The 25,273-nt window shown below is 39.8% G+C and overlaps 3 protein-coding genes across 5 annotated transcripts; all 3 read left to right on the top strand.

Annotated features, from left to right (window-relative positions):
* The first annotated feature begins 757 nt into the window (after window positions 1–757).
* Window positions 758–20,657, top strand: dtwd2 (DTW domain containing 2). Of its 2 annotated transcripts, XR_004659811.1 has the most exons (8): window positions 758–1,019; window positions 1,309–1,399; window positions 2,766–2,860; window positions 2,969–3,167; window positions 4,601–4,729; window positions 5,418–5,664; window positions 15,144–15,150; window positions 20,647–20,657. XR_004659811.1 is itself a non-coding variant. In XM_034895554.1 (6 exons), exons 1-6 carry the CDS (start codon window positions 856–858, stop codon window positions 5,595–5,597), a joined length of 858 nt encoding a protein of 285 aa, XP_034751445.1. In that variant the 5' UTR covers window positions 758–855; the 3' UTR covers window positions 5,598–6,113. The 2 variants fall into 2 exon arrangements, 1 of the variants encoding a protein (XP_034751445.1); XM_034895554.1 differs by lacking the exons at window positions 15,144–15,150; window positions 20,647–20,657 and having other exon boundaries at window positions 5,418–6,113.
* Window positions 6,715–17,254, top strand: LOC117958874 (nucleolysin TIA-1-like). Of its 2 annotated transcripts, none has more exons than XM_034895552.1 (12): window positions 6,715–6,971; window positions 8,651–8,747; window positions 9,760–9,858; window positions 11,684–11,738; window positions 12,335–12,422; window positions 12,923–12,998; window positions 13,150–13,255; window positions 13,508–13,606; window positions 13,697–13,781; window positions 13,899–14,037; window positions 14,163–14,314; window positions 15,281–17,254. In XM_034895552.1, the coding sequence occupies exons 1-12, from the start codon at window positions 6,946–6,948 to the stop codon at window positions 15,417–15,419; spliced, it is 1,161 nt and encodes a 386-aa protein (XP_034751443.1). In that variant the 5' UTR covers window positions 6,715–6,945; the 3' UTR covers window positions 15,420–17,254. The 2 variants fall into 2 exon arrangements, with proteins under 2 accessions (XP_034751443.1, XP_034751442.1); XM_034895551.1 differs by having other exon boundaries at window positions 14,160–14,314.
* Window positions 18,563–25,032, top strand: c16h2orf42 (chromosome 16 C2orf42 homolog). Its single transcript, XM_034895550.1, has 8 exons — window positions 18,563–18,764; window positions 19,701–20,877; window positions 21,739–21,858; window positions 22,497–22,601; window positions 23,460–23,567; window positions 23,993–24,093; window positions 24,279–24,432; window positions 24,507–25,032. The coding sequence occupies exons 1-8, from the start codon at window positions 18,696–18,698 to the stop codon at window positions 24,737–24,739; spliced, it is 2,067 nt and encodes a 688-aa protein (XP_034751441.1). The 5' UTR covers window positions 18,563–18,695; the 3' UTR covers window positions 24,740–25,032.
* Window positions 25,033–25,273: the final 241 nt, after the last annotated feature.

The following is a 25,273-nucleotide window of genomic DNA, read 5'->3' as shown; positions in this document are numbered from 1 at the left end:
GCGACACCCAGTGTTAAAAATAAACATGGTACTCTTATTTTCCTTTTTTAAATCCCCTTTTTCCCCTCCACGGTTGACATGTGGCAGCTGTGAGTCTCAATGAAGCGGATGGCTAATTAACACCGCTAATAAACACGTTTACCCAATGAAACTGAGATGCTGTTGGACTTGGCAAAATAAGATCATCTAAGTTTTTTATTTTGATGATACACAGTATGTATAAAGCTAACTGACATATATAGCTGGCTCTTTGTCTAAATTTGAAACAGTATTAATAAAAACAATTAAAAGAACTCAGTCACACCTGAAAAATAACTTTTTATTAAAAAATAATTAGCTATTTGTAAACCAGTTTGCGGTCTTTCTAGTTGTTGTGTTTCTATACCAGAAGTCCCTACTCTCCTCGGCGCTGTGTAGTCTTCAGCATGGCCTTGAGTAGACTACGTGTGCTGCATTCACGTGCTCCTCGGAAGGTCCATATTTCCGAGTTGGGACGTTACGAAAAAGTTGTTTAATTGTTAAAAGCGTTTAAACAATAGATGTTTCCAGTATTATTTTCCAGATTGAAGCTGTAGTCTACATTGTGTTTTACGGTGATTTTGTCCCAGACTCCAGTCACCAGTGCATTCCCTCAAACCAGTGTTTTAAAAAAACTGCTTTACTTATCAGAATTATTAACATTTTCTTACTAAGATAGGTCCATAATGCTACGCTTATTTAAATGTAAATGGCCCTTTTATCAATGTTATTTATATATCTAGATCACTCTACATGGAAAGCAACTACCGGTTTAACAGTTATTCCGACGCCACTTAAATGCAGCATTGGATAAGTTAGCTTCTTGCTAACTCTGCAATGGACAATGTCCCCAGTTTTTGTTCGTCACTCTCTTCAGAAGAAAACGGTCCAGAAACCGGCAACAGCTCGTCAACGGAAGATGGATTAGTCGACGCTTTTGGCGACCTGGCTGCCCTCCCGGTCGAGGTTGGTGAGAGAAGACCGACGTGTTTACGGTGCCGGTGAGCTGAATTAAAGTGAAGCTAATGCTAGTTAGCTAACACGTTAACGTTAGAGTGGATGGACCGTTTTATTTTACACCCATGGGTTGGACCAGGCAGGAAAGGAGTCTTTCTCTTCCTCCTCCTTCCCTCCTCCTCCCACTTGAGTATCTGGCATGCTTTAATGAGAAAACAGATTGTTGTCGTTACAGAGAAGCTGAAGAGACCAGCTGAGACAAAGATTGGGGCTATAGGCTGGGAAGTATCTGGGCAATCACAGCTTCACGTCTGCAACTTTCCTCCCATGTAGTCGCCCTGAGAAGGTGTGTCTCTGTCCTTTTCTTCCACCACAACCCCTGGAGGTCTCCACATGTCTGTACGTAGTGCAGCACCCTGCAGAGGTGAAATAGTTCAACACTTATCAATTATTGTTTTTATTGCATATGTTTTATGACGTTTTCATCGTTAATATGTAGTCATTTTATGTATGTTAATTTTGTGTTATGGATCATATTGTGAAATTATTATTTAGGTGGAGGCATCAAAAAGCCTGTTGGGATTTCTGCCTCTCCCGCTGTACATTGTTAAATTTGTTTGTCATTATAAATTGTGCAAAAAACAACAACATTATAATCAAATCAGTTGTAAAACAATAGTGAGGTGCACAAATGACCAATGAAATTATTCCTCCTGTTCATACAAGCTTTAAAGAGATCCCTGTACTTCAGATTTGACATTGTGCAAACAGAGCTTTATGCCTCTTCTCATTAGGGGTGGAAGGGTACACAGAAGTCACGGTTCAGTTCATATTTCGGTTCAGACATGATGGTTCGGTACGAGTTTGGTACAATAGAGGATAAAGCAAAACAAAAAAGATTTTTTTAATTATTGTGGATTTCTCGGGCTGTACCACTTAGTGTCATACAGTCTCTCCACTGAGCTAGCTGCAACAGCCTGAAGTGTGTAAAGTCAGATGTAAAAAGTAAACAATAGGTACCCCACATCGTCTCCAGACTCCATCTGTGACTTGTAAACAAAATACAAAGACAATCAGCTATAAAACAAAAAATGCAGCATCTCTGTTCTCTGCAAAGACAAACTAAATTACTTGATTAATGCAACGGCCATTTCTCACCGGAGAAAATAATAATATAATAATAAAACTAACATTTAGCCTGAAGAAACCAGGCGTCAGTCTTGCTGCTAACTGACTGGGAAACCAAAGTTTTATTGTAGATTCATTCATCGAACCTGTGACGCCTGTTCTGTTTCAGTTCAATACAAATACATGTACCGTTCCACCCCTACTTCTCTTACAAATGGAATCCTTACAGTTAACCTGTTCATATTTTTGACATTGTGCATATTGTTTTGATAATTTATATTTATATATATATATATATATATATATATATATATATATATATATATATATATATATATATACATACATACTTTTGTACTGCAACTGCTGTACAACATTTTCCTTTGGGATAATTAAAGTTTTATCCTATTTTATCCCTTAATGTATCTTATCCTTCTAATTAATTCTTTTTTATCTGACCAGTTATCTTCATTTGCACCTTTTATATCCTTGTACTTCTAAAACCAAAACCTAAAATGCTCCTGCCAATGAGCTGTACTCCACTGTATGCACTTTTTTTTTACTTTTAATCAGACATGCCAGCTAATGGCAATCATTAGAACATTTTTATGAGAGGCTCGTTGTTAAGGAGAAGACTATTCTAACCTCTAGTGTACTTTCAGGAGAGCAGAGTACTTCGCACAGTGCCGCTACTTGCTGCTTGTTTGCCACAAGAAAAGTGCAATGTCATAGTGGGAAGGAGATTCAATGAGGAAAAGTAAGCTCTAGTTATTGTCAGCACATTGACTTCACAACGTACGCAAAACCATTGTCACTGAGTTCTCTAATAGATTTAGTTTTTGTCTCGCATCTTTTCTCCACTCAGGCACCCGGAGCTGGCAGCGGTGTGTCGGGACAGCAGGACGCTAATACTATACCCCGGTCCCAAATCTCAGAACCTGGAAGAATTAGTGCAGTACCAGGAAGTAGGCACTTTAAAACACAATGTGATCATCATAGATGGGACCTGGAGCCAGGCCAAGAACATGTTCCTCAAAAACAGCCTCTTCCACCTGCCTAAACAGGTGTGTATAACTTGTCACATTAAACAGGTTAGATTCAAAGATTCATAATCCTTAATCCCACTTTTTATCCCTATTAATCCCACTATGGGGACATTCCCAATGTCACAGCAGCAAAGGATAGTGCAAAAAAGTACAAAAGGTTAGTGGATGTTAAAATAGGTGCAAAGAAGAAAGAGTTAAATAACCTGTATTTTCAGCTGTGTCACTGAATCTAAAAACAGATTTGCGCGTTAAAGTGATCTTTGTTTATCAGGTTAAATCACAAAATCTTGTTGGAATAACCGTAACCACCTGAGACGGCATACATTCTCTCATCACACCCACTGGTGGGAAAGCTGTGGAACCCAGAAGAAATGACCAATTTGAAAATAAAGCAAAACAATAAAATGTCTTGGTAAATGAGGGCAAGTGAACACTATGGACTAATCAGCAATTCTTGTTATGCCCTTTTGTTTTCCAAGTAGTGTTTTAACTGAATGCAATCATAGCCCAATTGGGTTTTTGAAGAGCACCGCATGCCGTTTACTAATGTGGATTTGGCAGTAGTGGTGTGCAAAAAAATTGATTTGTATTCGAAATGCGATTCAAGCGCTACCGATTCATAATCGATTCATAGAATTCCAAAAATCAATTCATATATTTTATGTTTGTATAATGCAATAACTAGACTGATGGATGGATAGATAGATAATTAGATAGATAGATAGCAAAATATCAGACAAATCCACATGAATAATATGGAAATGAATAGACATACATACATACATACATACATACATACATACATACATACATACATACATACATACATACATACATACATACATGGGAAAAGGAACTACTTTTACATACTGGGTATTGTTTTTTTTAACATAATACGGTTCTGAAGCGGCTTAACCGTGAAACCGTGTCGTTTCGTACTGTATTTATGTTGACACTGCTCTACAATTTGTACAAGGCATTTGAAACCATCTTTTTAAACGAATCTTAGTTGTAACCTAATCTCACTGACTTCTATTAATGTTTTATTTCTTATTGTAGCTATGTTACTTTATTTACCTTATACACGTATTGACTCACTCTTTTTTTTTTTTTACTCTTACTCTACCTTGAATCTGACTGTAAGCAACTGCAACTGAATAATTTCCCTCCGAGGATCAATAAAGTATTCTAATTTGTGAATTCTGGTTCGTGTGAAGGCATTTTGCATCCAGCAATGACCGCCACTAACAATGAAAACTACTATAAAGAGAGTTCATTACTAAATGTCAATACATTAAATGAAGACCATAAATTGTATCAAAAATGGGGTTTAATTCCCTGAAAGATGTAAGCATTTAATCTTTAATACATAAATGCCATTTCCTGTTAAATGTCAGCAAACACAGACCAGCACACTTACACTTCTGATCACCTCCGTTTTGGTATATTAGGTGCAGCTCAGCAGGACTCTTTCCAGTCAGTATGTGATCCGCACACAGCCCTCCAACATCTGTCTGTCCACGCTGGAATGTGCTGCTGTCGCCTTGTCCATCTTGGAGCAGAATGACGTCATCCAAGAGGTGACGTGGGGAAATAGTTGTGTATATTATATACAGTTGATTAATTACACCTTCAGCAGATACAAAGCAGCATTAGTGATCATTTGAAGACATGGTTGTGTCCACGTGATAATGATGTAAGTCCAGTATTTACTCTCCCTTTAGCTCTCTTTTGATCTCTACCAACTCCTAAGAAAAATAAATGGCTTTTAATCCGCCAAACGCTCCACTATGTTTAGCAGCTAACTGCTACCTTTGTGTGTCTGCTTATTAGTGGTGGACAGATAATGTGCAGTGGGGTTATCATCCAAGCGTTTTTGCTGAAAACAGCTGCATGTGTCTGGACGGCTGATCTTAGGTTAGACTGAACCTAAACTGTAACGTTGGAGGCCTTAAAAACAAAACGATCATCCGAAAGAACTTAGAAATGCTATTTAGAGCTGGGAGGAACATCAGTTAATCGCTGTGAGTTAAGTTCCATGTGCAACTCCTTTCATACATGTTAAGAATTTGTGTCATTGTTAATCATAGCAGCTTTAAGACAGATGGGAAGTGTGGACTCACTATAGATATATTCCCAAAATACGTGTATCTATGTGTTTGATGTATGATGTATTTTTTTCTGAAAAGACCAAAAAGAGGTTGCAGTGTAAAATAAATATATGTCTTATGTTTTTCAACACAATCACTTCTCCATTTGTGTGTCCAGGTTCTGCTGAGGCCCCTAAAAGCCCTGTGCTCCTTCCAGCTGCAGCACGGCGCTCAGATTCATCATAGCAAGGAGCATCTACTGAAGAACGGCATGTACGACAAACCAATGCCCAAGAACAAACGCAAGATAAAGAGGATGGAGAAACTCGTCACAGACAACAGCATTTGCCCGAGATGAGGGAGGGACTGAGCAGAGAAGCTCGACCGATCTCTGCATACGCTGCACAGGACTATACCATCAGGGCTCAGACATGGAAACCACTGGACTTTTTGGGACTTCTTGTATTTGCTGTTAAATTAATTTATGTATTTGTCATTCCTTTAAAATAAATGAATGACACTTTAAAGTTGTGGTTTAAATGTCATGGTCTGACAATAAATATGGTTTCATTGTTTTTAAAACACTTTAAATGGTTCCTCCCTACGTTTTATAATAGTTCTGTTGTGATTGACTACACATCTGGAAGAGCTGATGTTTTTATATACTGTACCTTTAAAACACATGATATTCCACAACACTACATGCACAGCAACACATAATATAGCAGAAAAAGTGAGAATTGTACTGTACTGTGTGTGAGGTCAGGGATGTTTATGAATATACAGGAAGTTCCAATTTTTAGCTGTTATGTTTTTATAGTAAATCTGACTGCATAAAGTTCTCTTATTATACAATAAATTTACGTGGATAATATGTCTTGTTTTCTGATCTTACGTTAAATTTCAAAGTTGTTATTTATGATGCTGATGATCCTTTATGATGCTGAGGACTGAATCAAATGAGTTATATCTGCAAATGTAATAATATAACTCGACTTCATTGTGTGTTAACCAGGCAGGTAAAGTATGTATATATTTTTTTAAATATTGACATGATGGAGGCCTTAGACATTTATCAAATCAAACATCAGATCAAATAAGGTACACACAAGTCACCTATAAAGAATAATTTAACCCTTTCAGCCTCTCACCCTACCAATACCAAATTCCAAGGAGGAGTAAACGTTACAGAGCAGAATAAATAGAAAACATTTTAAAACAAACTACATAAATAAAAACAATTAAAGCATCGCACGCAGTTGACTTTACAGCTTTTGATTGGTGCAAGGTTTAAAAGTACTGCTCAGATTCTTAATAGAACACAGAAATTAGGCATTTTATTGGTGACTTTACATTTATATGAAACGTATGTGTTTATTTTTTTCTTCATTTGACGGTATTTTGTAACATGCCTTATTGTTGCCTTTTCCACAAAATCCGAGATCCAAGTACAAATCATCGACGGTATGAGAAAGGTACAAATGGAACGCACTAGAGCTGAACCGCTGCGCATGCGCGTTATGCATCGGCCCGGTTGCTCCGCCATCTTTGTCGGCTATCCATTGTTCACTCTGGAGCTAACAGCGGCGGTTACCAGTTCATACTGCGCAATAAAATAACTTGACGGTGTCACAGGCAGCTGCCCGCGACAGTCGTGGATTTGCTCTCAGGGTTGCGACTTGTTCTCGGCCAACAAGTTAAACAGAATGGACGATGACCAGCCCAAAACCCTGTAAGTGTGTGTGTCTGCATTGCTGTTAGCTAACCGCTTGTATTCGTCACGTAGCTAGCTAATTTAGCATTCAGATGTAGCGTATTATCCAGAGCGCACTCCAGATTTGGACCTTTAAACTAAATTAGAAATGCAACAATTGTATGTAGCTAGTTTTAACATAATACGACTTAATAATAACAACTAAACCCATCGTAATAATTTAACATCTGGTAAATTCGGCTATGTCGTAAACGCTAACCAGCTAGCTAGCTAACTCATTCCAGAAGAAACTCAAAGAAACGCGTCGCTTCGCACTGCTTGGTAAGGGAAATGTAGTTATTATTACAACAAACACAGATTGGTGTGTTTTGCGTATGCCGAACTAAATGGTGACTAGCAGATATTAGCCAAATGTACCAGAGACTGCGCTTAGATTCAAACAAGTCTCACGATGAGCAGATAAACACTGAACCGCCAGCTTATCTTTGGAGTTTCGGTGTGCTATCATCGTGGAAGCCCATTTCCGCCAATGTTATCAAAAGAAACCGACCATTTAAGTCATTTTAATGAGAAATCTTATCAAAATAATATGAAATGTTAATAAAAAATAAGCTTTCTCTCTTCATGCTATATATTGCTACAGCCTAAGAACGGATTTAATGGATAGTTTTGTTACCAGTAACCTCCGTAAATGTTACGTAGGCTAATGCTGATAACGTGGTTTTGAGAACAGTTTTTTTCAGTTACCCGGGTTAGATGAACTCTATTTGGATTAAAAGAAACAGAAACAGCCTTAAGATTTCATTGTCTTGAAACAGTTGCAGATGCTTGAATCCTGAAAGTGGACTTGAAATCTTATTACTGGTTGCTGGTATTATTTATATTATTATTAGTATTATTGTTATTATTATTATGTTGGTGTGTGAATGTGGTATTGGCATTTATACATGCATCTGTCTCTTGTGCTAATATTCCATGGGAATAAGGTTGTGAATCGGAATACTTTTATTGATCCCCTCGGGGAAGTTGCTCACAGTCAAATTTATGGCAAAAATAAAAGTATTAAAAAAAAAACTAGTCAATAAATGTATGTAAGTAATCTAGCTGTGCAAGAAATAAAGAGTTAGGTGAAAGTAAATAAATTTTATGTCCAATTAATTGTACAAATGAATTTTTTTTTTTTCAGTTGTATGTTACAACTTAGTCTTGTGGAGATAGTTCTGGCTGCACCACAAATACATTTTAGGATAGGAGAAAATAACAATCTGGGTTGTTAACATTTCTTTAAACCAATCAGTCGTTTTGGGCGGTGCAAAGTTGTGGACTCAGCGAGGTGGCTCTGCAAAATACTCTTGGGAATGGGGCCAAGCCAAGCGCCGGATGTCAGGCTTTAACCTGGAAATGTCCTTCATTAATCCAGACTAGTTGCAACCCAAACCCTACAGGAAAAGGGAGGGATCAAATCTAAATCACCATTGTAAGGAGGCAGCTAATGCCATTTTTAGTTTTGGGGCAAACCGGTAAATAGATACACAAAACAATTTAGAGGTGAGCTACTCTCTTACCTTTCCAAGCATGTGTGTCCAGTATAGTAATACTAATACAAGTTGAATGAAAAGCTTGCCTCTGCTTTACATCAACATTTATCATCCAAAAAACTGTAATACTGTACTATCTATGTCTTCTGTCCATTGTAGGTATGTGGGGAATCTGTCCCGGGACGTGACAGAGGCCCTCATCTTGGAGTTGTTTGGGCAGATTGGACCCTGCAAGAGCTGTAAAATGATAGTAGATGTAAGTTATTTTGTTATTAAAAATTTTGCCTAACAATATACTTTGGCTACAGCAGGCACATTTTGGCAGTACAATCCAAAGACAACCTGTTATAGAAGAATTAATACATCAACACCTTGCTTCCCGTCCTTATGATCTAATGTAGTCGCTTGCTCATCTCTAATTTTCATTCTGTTGGTTTTTCCAGTGTCCAGGGTTATTCTCGCTTCTCATATTATTGGTAAATAATGATGTCATTAAATCCCTGATGGCCACAGACAGTGACTTTAAAGTTGCATGTGTTCTCTGTGAGGGGAAGAAAAAAAATCAGAAGCCAAAAGGAATGCATATTTGTATATTTGTTTGGTTTAATGACGGCGCCCCCTTTTTTCGCATTCATTTGACCGAATGGCATTCTGGTGTTCGTCTATGTAAATTATGACCTTTATTTTTAGACAGCCAATCAAATCTTGCATTGAAAAGTGTACTGCTAACATCAGTTTGCAGGCTAGTTAGCTAAATAGCTGCTCAGATGCAACACATTGAAAATTATGGAAACCTAAAGTACCCGCCAATTCCACTTTGGTCGGGTTAGATTCTTGCGGGGTCCTGTACAGCTAACAACTCAATGTCCACCTGTGACATGAAGGTCACAGCGCAAGTTGCTTTACTTGGTCTCTAGCCTCTACGGTCGATCCCAGATACTCTGCTGTCAGTTAAAGACGGACACCAACACGTCCCTCCAGCCGGCTGAGACTAATTTAATTTCCCAGAAGACATTTTTTCTTCCTTTTTTTAATAACACAAAATATTAGCAATACCTTTTTGTTTGGTCATTTTCTGCCTTTATTTGTATAGGACAGCTTAGACTTGAAAGGGGGGGGGACATGCTGCAAAGGGCTGCGGCTCAGAGTCAAACCCGCCACCGCTGTGTCGAGGATCAAACCTCTATATATGGGCGACCGCTCCACCAGGTGAGCTAACCAGTTGCCCATACATTTGATTAATATTTGTGTTTTCCTGTCCATTCCAGACAGCAGGTCATGATCCGTACTGCTTTGTGGAGTTCTATGAGCATAGACATGCCACTGCCACAATTGCAGCCATGAATGGTCGGAAAATACTGGGTAAGGTAAGCTATCATATCTCCTGGGTGAGTCAACTATGGCGAGGCGGGGTGGGCAGGGTTCAAATTAAGAGGCTGGCAAAACTTATATCTTTTTAGACCTTATCTTCCCCGTTCCTGCTCTCGTTCACTTGATTTGTTCTGTTCCCCTGTGCACATTCTTCTTCTGTGGACAGTCTAAAGTGACTGGGGTGGAGACTCCAGACACTGATCTCTATCATGTTACTGCTGGGAAGTATCACCATCCTAAAATAATTAAGTCTAAATACTCAACAATATGAGTAACGGTTGTCTGGTTTCTTGCTTTCTTGTGGGTTTAACACATGTCAGTAGATGCTCCACCAAGTGATTGGATTCAAAAGTAATCAGAGTCAATACATAACTAGAGTATTATGGTCTGTTCTGCATTTTTCGGTTTTTCCCTATCACAGTTGTAGGTTTAGGAAGTTAAAATAATTTTTACAACATTCAGACTGAAGCAGTTTATTAAAAATTTTAAATAATTTGTCATTTTATTTAGACTTGTTTTGCACAAGCACCAAAAAAATTACTATTTTTATAATATTTAGTTTAGCAATATTACCATTGCACAACATTTGGTTTGTGCAACAGTATCAGAGAAGAAGAAAACTTTGTTATAGCAGCCTGCTTTGCATTCTAGGGCCTTTTCTTCTAAAATACAACAGAAAAAATCAACTCATGCCAATTTTCATTGGGCTGCAGGTCCTGAGTGTTTTCATTATTGATTAATCTGTCAGTTGTTTTCTAGATGATGAATGGTTTTGCTCTATAAAATAGCGAAATAGTTTTGGCAGTTTTACTTAAAACAATGACCTGAAATAATGTTTAGCTGATTAACAGAATAATAGTGCACAAACTCGTTTAAAAAAATAAATATTTTATATAGAGTTTAGACATTTCAACAAGTACGCTATTTTTAATATGATGAAAGCATTTTAAAAAGCCTCATTTTTCTTTCCATATGTTGTGTTGGGGTTTGTTGTCACCACACTGTTCCAAGAAATACTGAACATCCCAGGCTTTAAAGGCAGGATCTCTAGTATTACATCATGGGCGCACCTAATAAACTGATAAGTTACATTTTGTATTTACACAGGTATAAACAAAGTTCTGTTTTTTATTGTCACTTAATGCGCCATGCTGTCTGTCTTAATTCAATTAAGATTTTGTGTATGAATTGATTTAACATGGCCCTGCTGTGTAATCATGCTACATGTCTTTGATCTACTTTAATTGATGCTCTTCTGTCCCCTTACATCTTTGCTGCTATGTGTTCTTTTGCAAAGTTATTACCACTTAGAATCCACATAAGAGCAACTTCAAGAGAAAAACATTCAGTTGAAAATATTTTATCCTCAACAGGTATTGAAGGACCATTTGAGGAGTATAACAAGTTCGTAAAAATCACTTGTTTGTAAGTCCCTTGTTATTTGGACCTTACTTCCTACCGTTTTGCTCCAAATTTTTACTGAAATGACTGAGACTGAAATGTTCCTGATTATGAAGGTGACATCTTAATATCCCTTTATGTTCTCCACTGTATTTTACTGTTTTTATTATTTAATGCAAAGGTATGTAAAACTAGATAATATCAATGGATAAGTCGATTTGTAATGGTGGTTTAAGAACCCACGTATGGCATACAGAGACCACCTTATTAAAGAGTTCTCAGATCACAAACTATAAAAGTAAACCTGGTGTGTGACGAAACCTCTGATCAAAGAAAAAGCACCTTCCTCTATTCTGCAAGCATACATCACTTCTCACCTCTTTCCCCTCTTCCTTCGCTCTCGACCTCTCTCTGTTGCAGGAGGTCAAGGTCAACTGGGCCACGACGCCAACCAGCCAAAAGAAAGACACAAGCAGTAAGTAACTCATGGACGAGAAACTATCCCACGGTTCCATGGTTTCTTCTCCTAGGTTAAGGGCCTCTATGCTTCTGTCCTATTTGCATGTATTTAAATGAGGTAATATGCAGATGTTTGGAGCCAAAATAGGCAAAAGGCTTGCTGCAAAAACAGTCCAACTAACAAAGCTCAGTGCTAAAAGCCACTCTCGCAGTTACAGTTTAATTAGTAGCGTCTTCAGGAAGTTGGTAACTGCATTCATGAGGGGCGTCCTTTGTTTCAAATCATGCCATCTTATAGCGTCTGAAGGAGTGCGTTTGAATGCACCGACTGCAAAACCACGGCCGTGCCTTGTTTTATTCAAAACGGTACAATGTTTAGATTCAACTGTACATGAAATTGTAATAATACCTGCAACAATTAAATGGAGGACATACAAAATGGCAACAGTAATTGTGCCATTAGCAGCCATTTTAGTAATTATTTCAATAAATAAAGTTGTTGGAGTCAGACTTCCCACTCAGCTCTGGAATGTTTTGTTATTGATGCACTAATACATCTGAGTTAAATGTTTTGTATTAAATGCAGTGTGAATGCTCTTCTTTTATTTTTAGGTCACTTCCACGTCTTTGTTGGAGATCTTAGTCCCGAAATCACCACAGATGACATCAAAGCAGCTTTTGCTCCATTTGGGAAAATATCGTACGTATAATAATATTATTATTATTGTTATTGTGTATTTCAACAAATCCTGTAAAAAGACCAACAGATTTGGTCACTCACTTTTAAATATTAAAAAGAGCATTTTTTTTATTTTTAGTAGTGGATTAATGCTCTATTTGTTCTCTAGGGAGTATTTTAGGGCAGCAGGACGGTGAATGTGGGATGTGTTGATGGTAATGAAGGAACATATCACCCAGTGCAACAGTTTGGCTCCTTAATGTGTTTTTAAATTCAATTTAATAGACTAAAATATATCAGGCTTTGGATACACACAATACTTTTCAGTGGAATCAATAAATTGTTGGTTATGGTATTTTCAGGGGATTTGTTGACCAAGAAAAAGTGTGTGTGAGACATACCTTCTATATGTCAAACTTTAACTTGTCCCGGTTAAGCGATGAATAAATGAAACCTCATTATTAAGGATAATGATATCATGTATAAACTGAATTTCTGAGGTATGTTATATCCGTCCACAGGGATTGTCGAGTGGTGAAAGACATGGCCACAGGTAAATCTAAAGGCTATGGCTTTGTCTCCTTCTTCAACAAATGGGTAAGTGTGCCGGTAATGCCCATGTGTTAGAGGACTGAGAAAATATGAGCAGGTTGTGAATGTTGACTTAGTTGAAGCTCAGGGTTTACTTAGAGTGAGATGTTTGGTGTCGGTGACTCAGGAGTTTGCGTGTTTCTCGCTGTGTAATCAGGATGCGGAGAATGCCATTCAGCAGATGGGAGGCCAGTGGCTGGGAGGAAGGCAGATCAGGACCAACTGGGCCACAAGGAAGCCTGCTCCTAAAACTACAAATGAGAGTAAGTTCACCGTAATGAAGACAACTGGATGGACTGTGTTTTAGCTCTACTACCTACCTTGCTTTGCACATGCCAGCTTTTCCTGGAGCACCTCAGAACATAACAATTGTTGAATTTTTTATTTTTGTTTCCTTTCGTGCAGGAGATAAACATTTTGATTTTAAATTCAGCGCACACAATTGTGTTATAAGAGAAATATTTTGAGAAAAGACAACAATTAAATAAAAAGTGCTCTATCTTTTTTTCTTTTAGCATCCAATTCCAAGCAGCTATCTTTTGATGAGGTGGTCAACCAGTCAAGCCCCAGCAACTGCACCGTCTACTGCGGGGGAGTCACAACAGGTCTCACAGGTGAGTTTGTCCATAAGAGTAAGTTGCCGGTGTAGAGGCACTATTTGCACATGTGAATTAATAATGACAGTTTTATTTTCTTCTTTGTAGAGCAAACCATGAGACAGACCTTCTCACCTTTCGGCCAAATAATGGAAATCCGTGTTTTCCCAGACAAAGGCTATTCGTTTGTGAGGTATGCTGACTTCCTGATCGACCTGTCAGACAGTTATTTGATGCAATGAACATTCACATATGTGCACGATAAAGACTTGAACAGTCTTAATATCTGAGCTTTTTTTTCTGTGTGCAGGTTCAGCTCCCATGAAGCAGCGGCTCATGCCATTGTGTCAGTCAATGGCACATCCATAGAGGGCTATGTTGTTAAGTGTTACTGGGGCAAAGAAACGACCGACATGGTCAGCCCCATACAGCAGGTACAGCTGCCACAGGTATGTACAAGGATTGTCCCTAACTGAACATGTTTGGACCACTTGGACTGCGACAGTGTTTGCTCATCGGACTGTGGTGCGATGTGATACTCTGCTTCTCAAAATATAATTCTGTCTGTCAGCAGAACACAGTGAGCTTTGCGGCGCAGCCCTACAGTCAGTGGGGCCAGTGGTACAGCAACACAGCTGCACAGCAGATTGGTCAGTATGTGCCCAATGGATGGCAGGTGCCGAGCTACGGGGTCTACGGACAGACCTGGGATCAGCAGGGCTACAAGTGAGTACCCAAGATGTCGTCGCTCGAGAGCCAACTTTGTTTTCATGCAGCCATTTTGCTTCTATCCCCCTCCCTGAACCTGATTGTTTCTTTCCCTGCCAGTTGCTATCACCATGGCAACACTAAATGGGTGTATATAACACGTTCGGCTTGTAATGTACTTTATAATATTCTCCGTAGTCACCCTGTTCACATGGCATCACTCACTTTGTAATACGAGCAACAGCGGGAGGTATCATTCTGAATAGGGGACTATTTTTTGCGGTCAACGTATATTATATATATATTTATATTTACGTGTATTTCTGATATGTATTTAAGACTGTTAGCAGGGTTGCTGTAGATATGGCTTTGCTAGATGTGTTTTGATAAAAAGGAGACAATAACTTGAACTTTTTTTCAATGGTGTTGTCTTCACTCGACAATCTCTATTGCCATCAGAATCTCTCAGCGTAGCTTTAATCATTTTCATCTCCATTGGCCTGATCACAAATTGCTGTTCTGGGTTTTCCGGGCTATGTGTTAATCAGCGTAAACCCAAATCTAGACCAGATGTGGTGGTAATGCACCTGAAGCTGCCAAAAGAAAGAGAAAAAGTTGTACCATTTGTATAGCTTGCTTAAAAACTATCCACAAACATGAGTGAATCGTATCCATAAACGCATTCACGGACGTCATTGGGGTGGCAGTAGCCCAGTGAGTAGGGGCACTACCATGATGCTCTTGAGCAAGGCACCAAACCTGCAACTGCACCGAACCCCCAACTGCCCTTTCCATGGGTAGCCCCCCCCTTCTGACATCTTTTCATTTAGTGCATGTATAGGTACTGAGCATGTGTATGACTAGTGAAAACATTGTCATTTCCCCTTGCGGGATTAATAAAGTATACATTATTATTATTAACTGATGTATGTGATTAACGCTACAACAGCTTTCGTTAACATTTGTCTCTATTTGTCGTTGCAGTCCTCTACATGCCGGTGCCGGGTGGACAGGTGTGGGCGCTGTGAGCAACGGGAGCATGGTGGAGCCCGGGCAGGGAGTCAACGGGACGGTGCTGACCAACCAGGCCGGCATGAGCGCTGCCGGCTACCACACCCACTGATCCCTGATCACAGTAGCCCTCTCTAAGCCTCTGAGGCCACAAGGATGATACTCTGCTGGGGAAGGAGCGCATTAGATGTGCTCTCTCTGTTACCACACAAAGTTATTCTGTTAGAGAGGCTGGTCCGCCATTTTATCAATCTTTACCAGCCCATAACTTCACCCACTGCCCAAATCTACAAGTGTAAAGAAAACGATCCACTCCAGAACACTTAAACACTGTTAAAACGGCTAATTGCTAATGCACCTTGCATTCCTGGTCCCATTTTATTGTTTGGCGTATTTTTGTAATGCCTGCAGAGAACTGGCCAAATGTAAATTATACGACGTGTCAAGATATTTCTAGAACAGTCACATTTTAGTTTAAAATTTACGAGGAACTAATTCTATTAATACACCAGGGTTTCTTTGTTTTCAGCCCCTCAGAGCCAAAGAGCAAGGGCAGAATTGTAAACCAATGTTGGCAATCATACAGGGAGAGAAGGCTAGCAACTTTGCCACAGAAAGCACTCAATAGTCCACATTAAGTAATGCAATGTGTTGAGGAAGGGGTGTGATTTTAATTTTTTCTCAATTGGAACCTCTCCCTCTCACCTCTGGTCTGTCCACCCGTCACTGAAGTGGAAAAACAAGTCCAAGAAAGTTCTCAGGGTGCTGTCATTCTGTGAAATGTAGGAAATCACTGAGTAGAAGAAGTAGACCGGTTGAGGGAAAGTGTAAATCACAAAGCAAGTAAAATGTCAGTGCTCCTTCATTTCCATCTCCCAGGACGAACTGAGCAGACTGAAGAGAATCCAGTCTGAGGATGAGGAATGTGTGTGTGCTTGCGTGTGTGCATGAACTGATGCTTTTACACACAAGAACAATGTCCAGTTCATCTTCCCCTGAAACAGAAAGGACTATGCCATCGTTAATTTTTTTGCAACAGATGAAATAGTGTAATTTTCTTTTGTTTTTGATTTGAGCAACTTTAAAATGCTGACGTTGTATAAAGAGCTTTTTGCCTTTTTGTGTTTCATTTCGGGACTGTCTTATGAAGAAATGTTGCAGTGACACTATCGAAAGCATGTCACGTGAGACATTTTGTTTGTTTATAAAACATTGTCGCTGTCAACTGTCAACTTTGATTTTTTTAAATTAGATTTTCAATATCTCAAATCAACCAATTGCAGGGATTACTGCCACTCTTATCGTACTTGTAGGCAGACAAATATTGCACAAAAACTTATCTTTACACAAAATTTGAAATACTAGGTTTCTCTTTGTTTTTGCATTCCACTTTCTTTTGTCTGTTTTTATGTAAATAACCACCCAGTCTGTTCAATTGTACCGAATCTGTATAAAAACGACATGTTGATGAAGGAGGCGAGCTTGCTTCTGGTTGGGCTAATGGACTCCAGAAACAGCTGTGTGCCAGTAGCATCCCTGTCCAGTGCTGGGCCGTGTACAGTAGACGGTGCAACGTTGGATTCTTCCAGAGGCTCTGGCGTCAGGCAGCATTGCCATGCAATGCAGAAGCCTTTTGATTTGCAAGTAATAAGAATTTAAGTTATTGTGTCTTAAACCTAAATAACCATTGTTTTTTTTTTATAGCTTAAACGACCATATACCGATCCGATTTTGCACTGTGGCCACAATCATTTTTAATATTGTTAAAATCCATTGTGTTGCCTTATCAGTGAGTTACTTTTTAATTTAACCCAAATTCATCCAAGAGTAGGCGGTGCCTAAGAATGTTTTCAAACTGTGGTCTGGCGAGGGAAGTGCTGTTGATGCTTCGGTAACATGGTTTGAGTTTTTGCTTTGTCCCATTAAAATGCTGATGCTTAAAACAGCTCCCGGTCACACTGTTTGCATCTCATCTTTAAAACTACGTATACTCATCTTTATTGCAGAGAATGGAAAGTTTGACAACATCTTACCTTGTTCTGATCGACTTTTGTTTTCAGCGCGCTCCTGTAGTATCAGAAGTGTCTCAAGCGTGTAATACGTTTGAAAAGTGCCAATGTCATTTTTCTATTCATTTCCTTTAAGTCGTAAAGTATAGGGATACAATTAAAGTTTTAAATTAGTCCATATTTATCCAAAGTCTATGAAAAGTTAAAAGAAATTGTAGAAAAAAAGATCACAATTTCTTAGAAGTCAAAGGGACATTTTTAAATGTTTCTGACCAAAACTCAAAGAAATGTTTACATTTGAGACGCTGAAGCAGAGAGCGTTTACATTATGATTCTAAAATTACTGAAACTATTAATACATTGTATAACTATCTGCTGATTAGTATTTTGCCAATTGACTAATGGCTTAATCCACTAATCTTTTCATCTCTAATACAGTATAATACACTGATATTTGCCCATTGTTGTAGCATTGAGAACACTGGTCATGTCCTATTTGGATTTGTTTTTAGTTAAATAATTTGTCGGATTATTTCAATATGTTTATACACACTTAAATCAGCACTCCACCTGAATCGTATTCATGTCACTGCAATGCTTTACTTTATGGAGCTCTAATTTGCAGTTGACAATCTTAAACAAATTGGTAACCGGGTACTTAATAACTAGACAATGGATACAAATGTTATAGGAGCGTAATTTTAGTTTGACTTGGAGCTTAAACGATCAACGGAAAAAAGATATTACATTTACACATTGTGCCTGGGAGACTGTTAACGTAGCTCTGGGTGGTTAGGGGTGTTGAGTTATGAGCAGTTGTTGGGTTCTGTCCCCTTTCGGCTAAATATATTCTAAGACCTTATAGAATTAGTTAATTAGTCCATCAGTCGATCCACAGAAAATTAGTTGACAAAAACTAGAAAACCTGCAGCCGTTCTTTGGTTTCAGCTTTCCCATGTGAGTACTAAGTACATTTTTCTGTTTTATCTCATTTTAAACTGAAGACACTTTGGGTTTTGGACTTTTGGTTGAACAAAACGAGACATCTGCAGACTTCAGTGAACTGTTGACTTTAACGATCAATTGATTAATCAAAAACATGTTATTTTAATAAGAATTAAACCTAAAGAGTGGGTGTTCACGCATTCTAATAAGTAGTGAGTGTGTTCTTAGTTAATTGTATTTGTAAAGGCCGAAGTCAAAAGGAAACTCCTGAAAACTAACAAACTCAAGCTTCTGGCCGACAATTTACATGAACTACACCTCCAATGATGCAGCGCTGCCAGAGAGGCCGCCCTCCCCTTTCCCCCACGTGATTGTCTCCGACCAATGGGGACTGTCGTTACAGGCGCAATGCGGTTGTTGGGATGTAAGGAGGAATGGCGACGGTCGACACGGTTTCGGACGCCAGAGTAGAGCCGAATGTGACCAAACAGAAACTGAACCAGGTAGTACAGGTACATTTGCTTTAAAAAACCACCCAGTGTCATCGTTCACGGGTGGTGTGTCTGCAGCGTGGCGGGGCGGCCTTCTAACATAGGCTACATGATGATACATTTACGAAGCATTACGAAGCATTTAAACTGTCACTGTGAAGTCATATTGTTAGCAAAACTTAAGAAAGCAATGTGAGTTTAAATAAAGTTGAATGCAATTTTAATTGTGTAAGAAAAAACAGACTGAATATTTCTTTCTGAGTCACTTTACACTGTAGACAATTATACATGAATGTCACTTTATATTACTGCCATACTGATATTATATTAGCAATGTACATACAGTACTACTCATAGACTGTATGACTCTACTGCACTCTACCTGGTTTCTCACTGATTAAAACCTGTCTACATAATAGGATTTATATTCACAGTTATTACTACAGGTTTGGAATCAGCTGTCATATTGATGCTTTCCTTCTTAACTTTCCTTCTTATTGCTGTTTTCACAGAAATATATAAAAAAAAAACTCAGTTATCTTTGCCCCCATAATAAGGAGTAGTAAATGATTTAAACCTCTACATAGTGGATGTTCCACAGTGTTGCATGACAGGGAAAAATAATGTTAGAAGACCCACAATCATTATTGAAGCACAACAGATATGAGGTTTCTGTTATTACTCAGCTCGTAGCATGTCCAGCTGCTATTCCATCAGACTTCTGTCCATATTGTAAAATTTGAAGAAGAGCTTTGCTAAAGCAACACATTTCCTGTTACTTCCAGTTTATCGGCTGCATCGCTGTGCACTCGACACTGAAACAGGAACCTGTTGCTACTTTAAATTTCACACATTTTGATGCTAAGTTAATAGTTTATTTGATCAATGACTGATTTCTGTTCTGTTATCTCCAAATAAATGTATTGTTTCTTCTCCCTCTTTTCTCAGGTTTCAATCCCTTCACTTCCAACCAAACTGTCCGTGATAGAGAACCCAAAAATGGAAAGTGAAGGAACAGTGACCGCCTCGTCGAGCGTGGTCTTATCCTCCGCTCCACAGACTTTGACCGGCCAAGCCAATCTTGCAGCAAAGCAGAGAGACAGCAGAAAGACCACATCCACAACTCCCGCCTTCCTCTCCAACCTGGGCAGGGCCACTTTGCGGGGGATCCGCAAGTGCCCGCAGTGTGGCGTCTACAACGGCACCCGTGGGCTCAGCTGCAAGAACAAAGCCTGTGGGATTTCCCTCAGAAATGCTTCTGCGGCAGCGGGCAGGAACAGCAAGAAATGTGCGGTGGAGGTGGTGAAAGTGATAATAGACAGTGAGGAGGGAGTGGGGAAAGAGCGTGAGGGTGGAGGAGACCTGGGCGGAGGCTCAGGTGGAGGGGTGCAGGTGTTTTCAGTGTGCCATCGAGGAAGAGGAGCCACACCGACGCAGTGGGGCTTTGTTGAACTCGTCCCCACTGATACGGCTATAGCGACAGGTGACGGCGCCACCCTGCTTACCCGCATCAACCTGGGACGCTGCTTTTTGCCGTCATGCAGGCAGGGTCAAAGGTCAAATAGGGGCGAGACAGAATCAGCAGTGGCCACTTCAAAACAGTCCTCGGACAGCCTCTGCATCCACATCAAGCAAGCCATAGAGTGCCAGAGCCGTGCAACGCCGCTGACATTAAAAAGCTCCGTCCTGGAGGGTTTGCAGGCCTCCGTTCAAGCCAGGGAGGAGCTGTGGAGGCTGGCCACAGAGTCTCCAGGGCCCCTGGTGCAGCGGGTCGCAAAAGACAACCTGGTGGTGAAGTGCCACACATGTTCCCAGCATCCTCTGGGGCTGCTGCATCTCAACGTGGGTGCAGGTGGACTGTCTGTGAGTTCAAAGAGCGAGAGGAGGGGCCGAGAGCAGCAGCAGCAGCAAGTCGTCTTTCACTGTGCCTGTCAGGTCAGCAGCAGCAGCAGCAGAAGTAGACCTGGTGTCGATGGAGCCGGTGGAGCCACCAACTCTCATCCTCCGCCTCCCAGCGCTGTCCCGTCACAACCCTGCCTTCACTTCTACGCCTGTGTGTGTGCCTTTGCAAGCGATGAGAAACTAGCGTCAGAGTTTGCTGCTTTCATCAACTACACGCCCAGTGGTACAGTAACTGAGCCTGTTGTTTTCTGTCAGTTTCAACCCTTTTTAAAGGAATAGTTCACATTTTGGAAAACACGGTTATTTGATTTCCTGCCTAGCAGATAACGGTCTCCACGGCCTTTCCTTACAATATCACGGTGATAACTGGACTCAAGGAAGTCACTGGTTCTAGCCAAGAATTATAATAGAACCTCAACTTGTCTTTTTTGTTTTTTTGCTGTATATTTTTTATTGAAAGAAAACATTTTTTACTCTCCCTCTAAAGAAACCACCTTCCCGCCTAGACCACTTTCTGATAAATCATAAAACTGGGACATGCACTGAGTTGCCAGTTTATTAGGACCACCTATCTAAAACTAATGTAGTGTAATATAACATTACTGCAGTACATCCTTTCTTTATGAGGGTTATAAAGTTCTGTTTTAGAGAGGTGCTTCTGTTATTTAGCCTGCTCTCATTACTATAAATGGGGTGGACAAAAAATTAGAAACCGTTTAAAACAATGCAATTTAACATAAGCACAAACAGCGGCCTCCAAAATGATATAAACACACCTCTAAAACAACCTCCATGAAGGAAGGACGGCTCTAGTTTTAGCTAGGTGTACCTAATATACTGGCAGCTGAATGTATTTACATCTAATCCACCCTCCTAGGAGTCCTGTCCTGATCTTAACATCAGATCCCAAATACTGTTTCCAGTCTTCATTCCAAACTCAGCTAAGCTAATTGTCCGGTGGCTCCAGTCTAAGCTAGAAGGACAAAGAGTATAATCATATTTTCCAAAATGTCAAACTTGTCCCTTAATGTACTATTTGATTTAATAAGTCATGTTGCCTCTTTCTCCGTGTTCTTCCTTTCAGGTGTCCAGCAAAACGCTACCACTAGACTAATTAGTCCCAGTGAGAAGCCGCTGCAACTCGCCGGACCCGTCAGCTCTCATCAGAAAACAAAGAAACTCCGCCTGGATGAATCTCTCTCTGGTGGTTTCATCATAAAACCTCCTGAAATATTTATCACTAATACTCATTTGTGCAGGACGGTTCTCCAAAGCATGTTTGTCTGAATCTTCCACTGTCCTCCCTTCTCTGTCTCTCTGTCTATCTTTATCAACCTCTGGTTCTTTTAACTTCCTGCCTCCGTGTTGCCCCCTCAGTGGCCTCTATCTCTGGGGTGGGGAAGGAGGGACTGTCGGCCTCCGGCCTCACCAAGGCTGGTCTGAGGAAGGCCCCCTGTGCTGGTGGGCTGAAGGCTCCAGGTGCTGCCTGTCTGCCCCCCCCCCCTCCCCTTCCTTTTCATCTTTCTGCTGCCTAAATCTGTCTGTCAAAGAGCCTTACATCGTCTTAGACATCTGTCTCTATCTTTATCATCCCTCTGTCTAATCCTGCAGCACTAATCCTGAAAAGAACAGCGCCGCACTGTAGTGGACACAGAGCATATTTTAACATTTAATTTGAAAACATTTCCAGGCTTCTTTAATTAAAGTTGACAGGAAACAGATTAGCAGACTTAATATACTAAATAAGTGGTTGCTGGGTGGTCCACTTAGAGAAAAAAAAAGGTAATGAAGGAGTGTGTGTTGTGTTACTTGATCTTCTAATTAGTTTGTTTTTTGTCTCAGGGAGTATGCAGGTTGTGGATGAGCGCTCAGTGGCGATGGGCTTCCAGCAGTGGCTGGCCAGCGTCACAGAGAGGATCCACCAGGCGATGCACTACCAGTTTGACGGTAAACCTGCAAGTTGCTAGCTTGTTCTCTTTGAATATCCAAAGTTGATTTAGTGGAAGAATCCTTTAGTAACGATTTATTAACTTCCGTAAAATAACATTCATTAAATGAATAAGGCTTACGTTGTGGGACATAATGTCTCAAATACTACTACTTTATTAGGATTTCCTAAATCAGTGGTAATAACTTTCATTAATCAAATATTCTTCTACTTAGATATTTCAACTCTGGAGGATTACAGCTTGATAGCTCCATATTGAAACCAACTTATAAGAGGCCATAGCATGTGTTCTGGTGGGGCGGCCTCTAGCTCACCTGGTAGAGAGCGTGCCCCATGTTGGTTAAGTCCTTGCCAGCGGCCTGGATTTGAATCCAACCCGTGGTCCTTAGCTTCCCCCCCTTCTCTCCCGATTTCCTGTCTCTCTTCAGCTGTTCCAGAAAAAGAAAAAAGCCCTAAATAGCTTTAAAGATAAGATTGTGTTATTGCTGTATGATGCTACAATCGGATTTTGTTCCCTTTGGATGGAGCCAGGTTAGCTGTTTTTCCCTGTTTCCAGTCTTTATGCTAAGCTACGCTAACTACCATACAGAAATAGGAGTGGCACTAATCTTCTTATCTAAGTCTTGGATAGAAAAAAGAAAACGCATATTTCCCAACATGTCAACTATTTCTTTAATAAATGAGAGAGAAAAAAACTTCTTTGATCTGGCCACCAATAAGTCTTAATTATGGCTTACATACTGATATATAAAGCATTGTTTACTGTTTTTAGCACCTAAACCTGTAATTCTCTGCAGGATGACTGGCCTTGGCTGCTTGTTGCATACAGTAATATGGTGTTGGTGTTGTTCCATCAGGGAAACCACTACCTCTTGTGTACCACATCCCCCAGGAGTTCTTCAACGCTCTGCAGCAGCGTCTGTCGCTGGGCTCCAAGAAGAGGAGGCTGCCCAACTTCACAACAGGTGAAATGATATTAATTATGTGGCATTATTTAATATGATGTGACATCATTAATAAAGACATTCTTATCACACTTGTGTGCCTGGAAATCTGGAGCTACAAGTGTTTGTGCTGCATCACACCCGGTTATCTCACGGAAAGTATCTAAGTACATTTACTCAAGTACTGTACTTAAATACTATTTTTAGCAATTTTAATATTTTCGTTTTAGGTTGCTAGGCTACTCTACTACATCTTGGAGGCCAATATGGCACCTAGAAAAATTTAGTTACTATTTACTTTGTATAGTTTATCAATAGAAAGTATAATCAATAATAAATCCTAATGTATTATTAGATATGAAGTTGAGAGAGAGCCCATATATACTGCATATGGTCTCTTTCTTTCTCTCTCTCTTTGTCTCTCTCTTTGTCTGTTTGGACGTCAGCGTTTGTGAGAAATGATGGACTTCCTCTCGGCTCTTTCTCCAAGTACACCTGGCACATCACCAGTCTCATGCAGGTCAAACGCATCTTTGACACCTCAGAGGTAAAAACACTTCCATTTTGTGCCCCTGGCTTTCACAGTTTCAGGTTGATCTTTTGAGTAAAACCTCTCTTACAGTCAAGCTGCTAGAAAGCAGAGAGGATATGAGTTGATAAAAGTGTTCATACATTCGAATTTGCACCATTCTTACCTCTGTACTTCCCTCCACCTTGCTGTCTGTCCACCAGTTGCCTCTGGAGCTCTCTCAGAGTTTTGTAAAGAACGTTGACGGCTCTTATTCACGTTTTCGCTGCCCTGAGCCTCCACCTGAACCAGACGGATACAGGACAGATCGGCCGCAGGCCATACGACCGATGGAGCTCCGCACTTTCCTCAAAGTCGGTGAGAGACTGGTTTTCAGCTGCAATAACGCACCGAGAAGTCCGCTGTGTATTCACGCTGTTGTATCTGTGCAGGACCAGTAGATCAGAAGGAGGTCAGTCCGTTTGTGATCGAGTGGATCCCAGATGTTCTCCCTCGCTGTCGAATGGGAGAGCTCCGAATCAGCTTTGAATTTGGCCACCAGCAGACTGGTCAGCCGGAGAACTGTGAGAAAACGAGTGCGGCAGAGAAAGGAGGTTGTAACAAGTCGGACTTGACCCAATCCAAACACAAAAAGGCTGTTGACATACTTCAGATCATTGTCTAAAAGTAACCTGTGTCAACATCTGCAACAGTGTGTTTTGTCATGACAGATATGGATGAATATAACTCATATTTACATGTACAGTATGTGACTTACCTCATATATCCATGTTATATTATGCAACCTATGAATTATCAATTGCCATGTCATTTACACAGTGCAAAATATTAATCAACAGTATTTTTAGACAATCTAGTCTGTATGGGAGCACTCATTATGCATTTTCCTTAAAATATTTATAATGTCAAACAAAAAAACAAAAAATTAAATATATTTTAAAGAAAAATATTTATTTTTTAAACACATATGACCTCTACATGTTTTTTTTTTACTAAAGAGAGCATACAACCAGAACGAATGTAAAGAAACAAGCATTTAAAACAAAATAAGAACTTTTTGTTTGTTTTTATATTAAGTAGTGACAGATTGCGACACGAGACACATTCCCTTTATCGCATTACCTAACTTTTCCTGAAGGTGTGAAAACCGGTGCTTTAAATCTCTCAAAGAAAGATTTTTGTTTTGCTATGTAAGCAT

The sequence above is a fragment of the Etheostoma cragini genome, chromosome 16 (genome assembly GCF_013103735.1).
Source record: "Etheostoma cragini isolate CJK2018 chromosome 16, CSU_Ecrag_1.0, whole genome shotgun sequence".
NCBI lineage: Eukaryota > Metazoa > Chordata > Actinopteri > Perciformes > Percidae > Etheostoma > Etheostoma cragini.
Note: the sequence above shows the minus strand (reverse complement) of the source record. Positions and strands in the feature narration are given on the sequence as shown.

What these genes read in the sequence shown, in the direction of transcription:
- dtwd2 (XM_034895554.1), top strand. Translation starts at nt 856, where the DNA reads ATGGACAATGTCCCCAGTTTTTGTTCGTCACTCTCTTCAGAAGAAAAC. An exon ending in AGGAGATTCAATGAGGAAAA is followed by an intron (nt 2,861 to 2,968) that starts GTAAGCTCTAGT and finishes TTCTCCACTCAG; the next exon opens with GCACCCGGAGCTGGCAGCGG. An exon ending in AGAATGACGTCATCCAAGAG is followed by an intron (nt 4,730 to 5,417) that starts GTGACGTGGGGA and finishes TTGTGTGTCCAG; the next exon opens with GTTCTGCTGAGGCCCCTAAA.
- LOC117958874 (XM_034895551.1), top strand. Translation starts at nt 6,946, where the DNA reads ATGGACGATGACCAGCCCAAAACCCT. An exon ending in AGCAGGTACAGCTGCCACAG is followed by an intron (nt 14,038 to 14,159) that starts GTATGTACAAGG and finishes TCTGTCTGTCAG; the next exon opens with CAGAACACAGTGAGCTTTGC. An exon ending in TGGGATCAGCAGGGCTACAA is followed by an intron (nt 14,315 to 15,280) that starts GTGAGTACCCAA and finishes TTGTCGTTGCAG; the next exon opens with TCCTCTACATGCCGGTGCCG.
- c16h2orf42 (XM_034895550.1), top strand. Translation starts at nt 18,696, where the DNA reads ATGGCGACGGTCGACACGGTTTCGGACGCCAGAGTAGAGCCGAATGTG. An exon ending in CCAAACAGAAACTGAACCAG is followed by an intron (nt 18,765 to 19,700) that starts GTAGTACAGGTA and finishes CTCTTTTCTCAG; the next exon opens with GTTTCAATCCCTTCACTTCC. An exon ending in CATCAACTACACGCCCAGTG is followed by an intron (nt 20,878 to 21,738) that starts GTACAGTAACTG and finishes TCTTCCTTTCAG; the next exon opens with GTGTCCAGCAAAACGCTACC.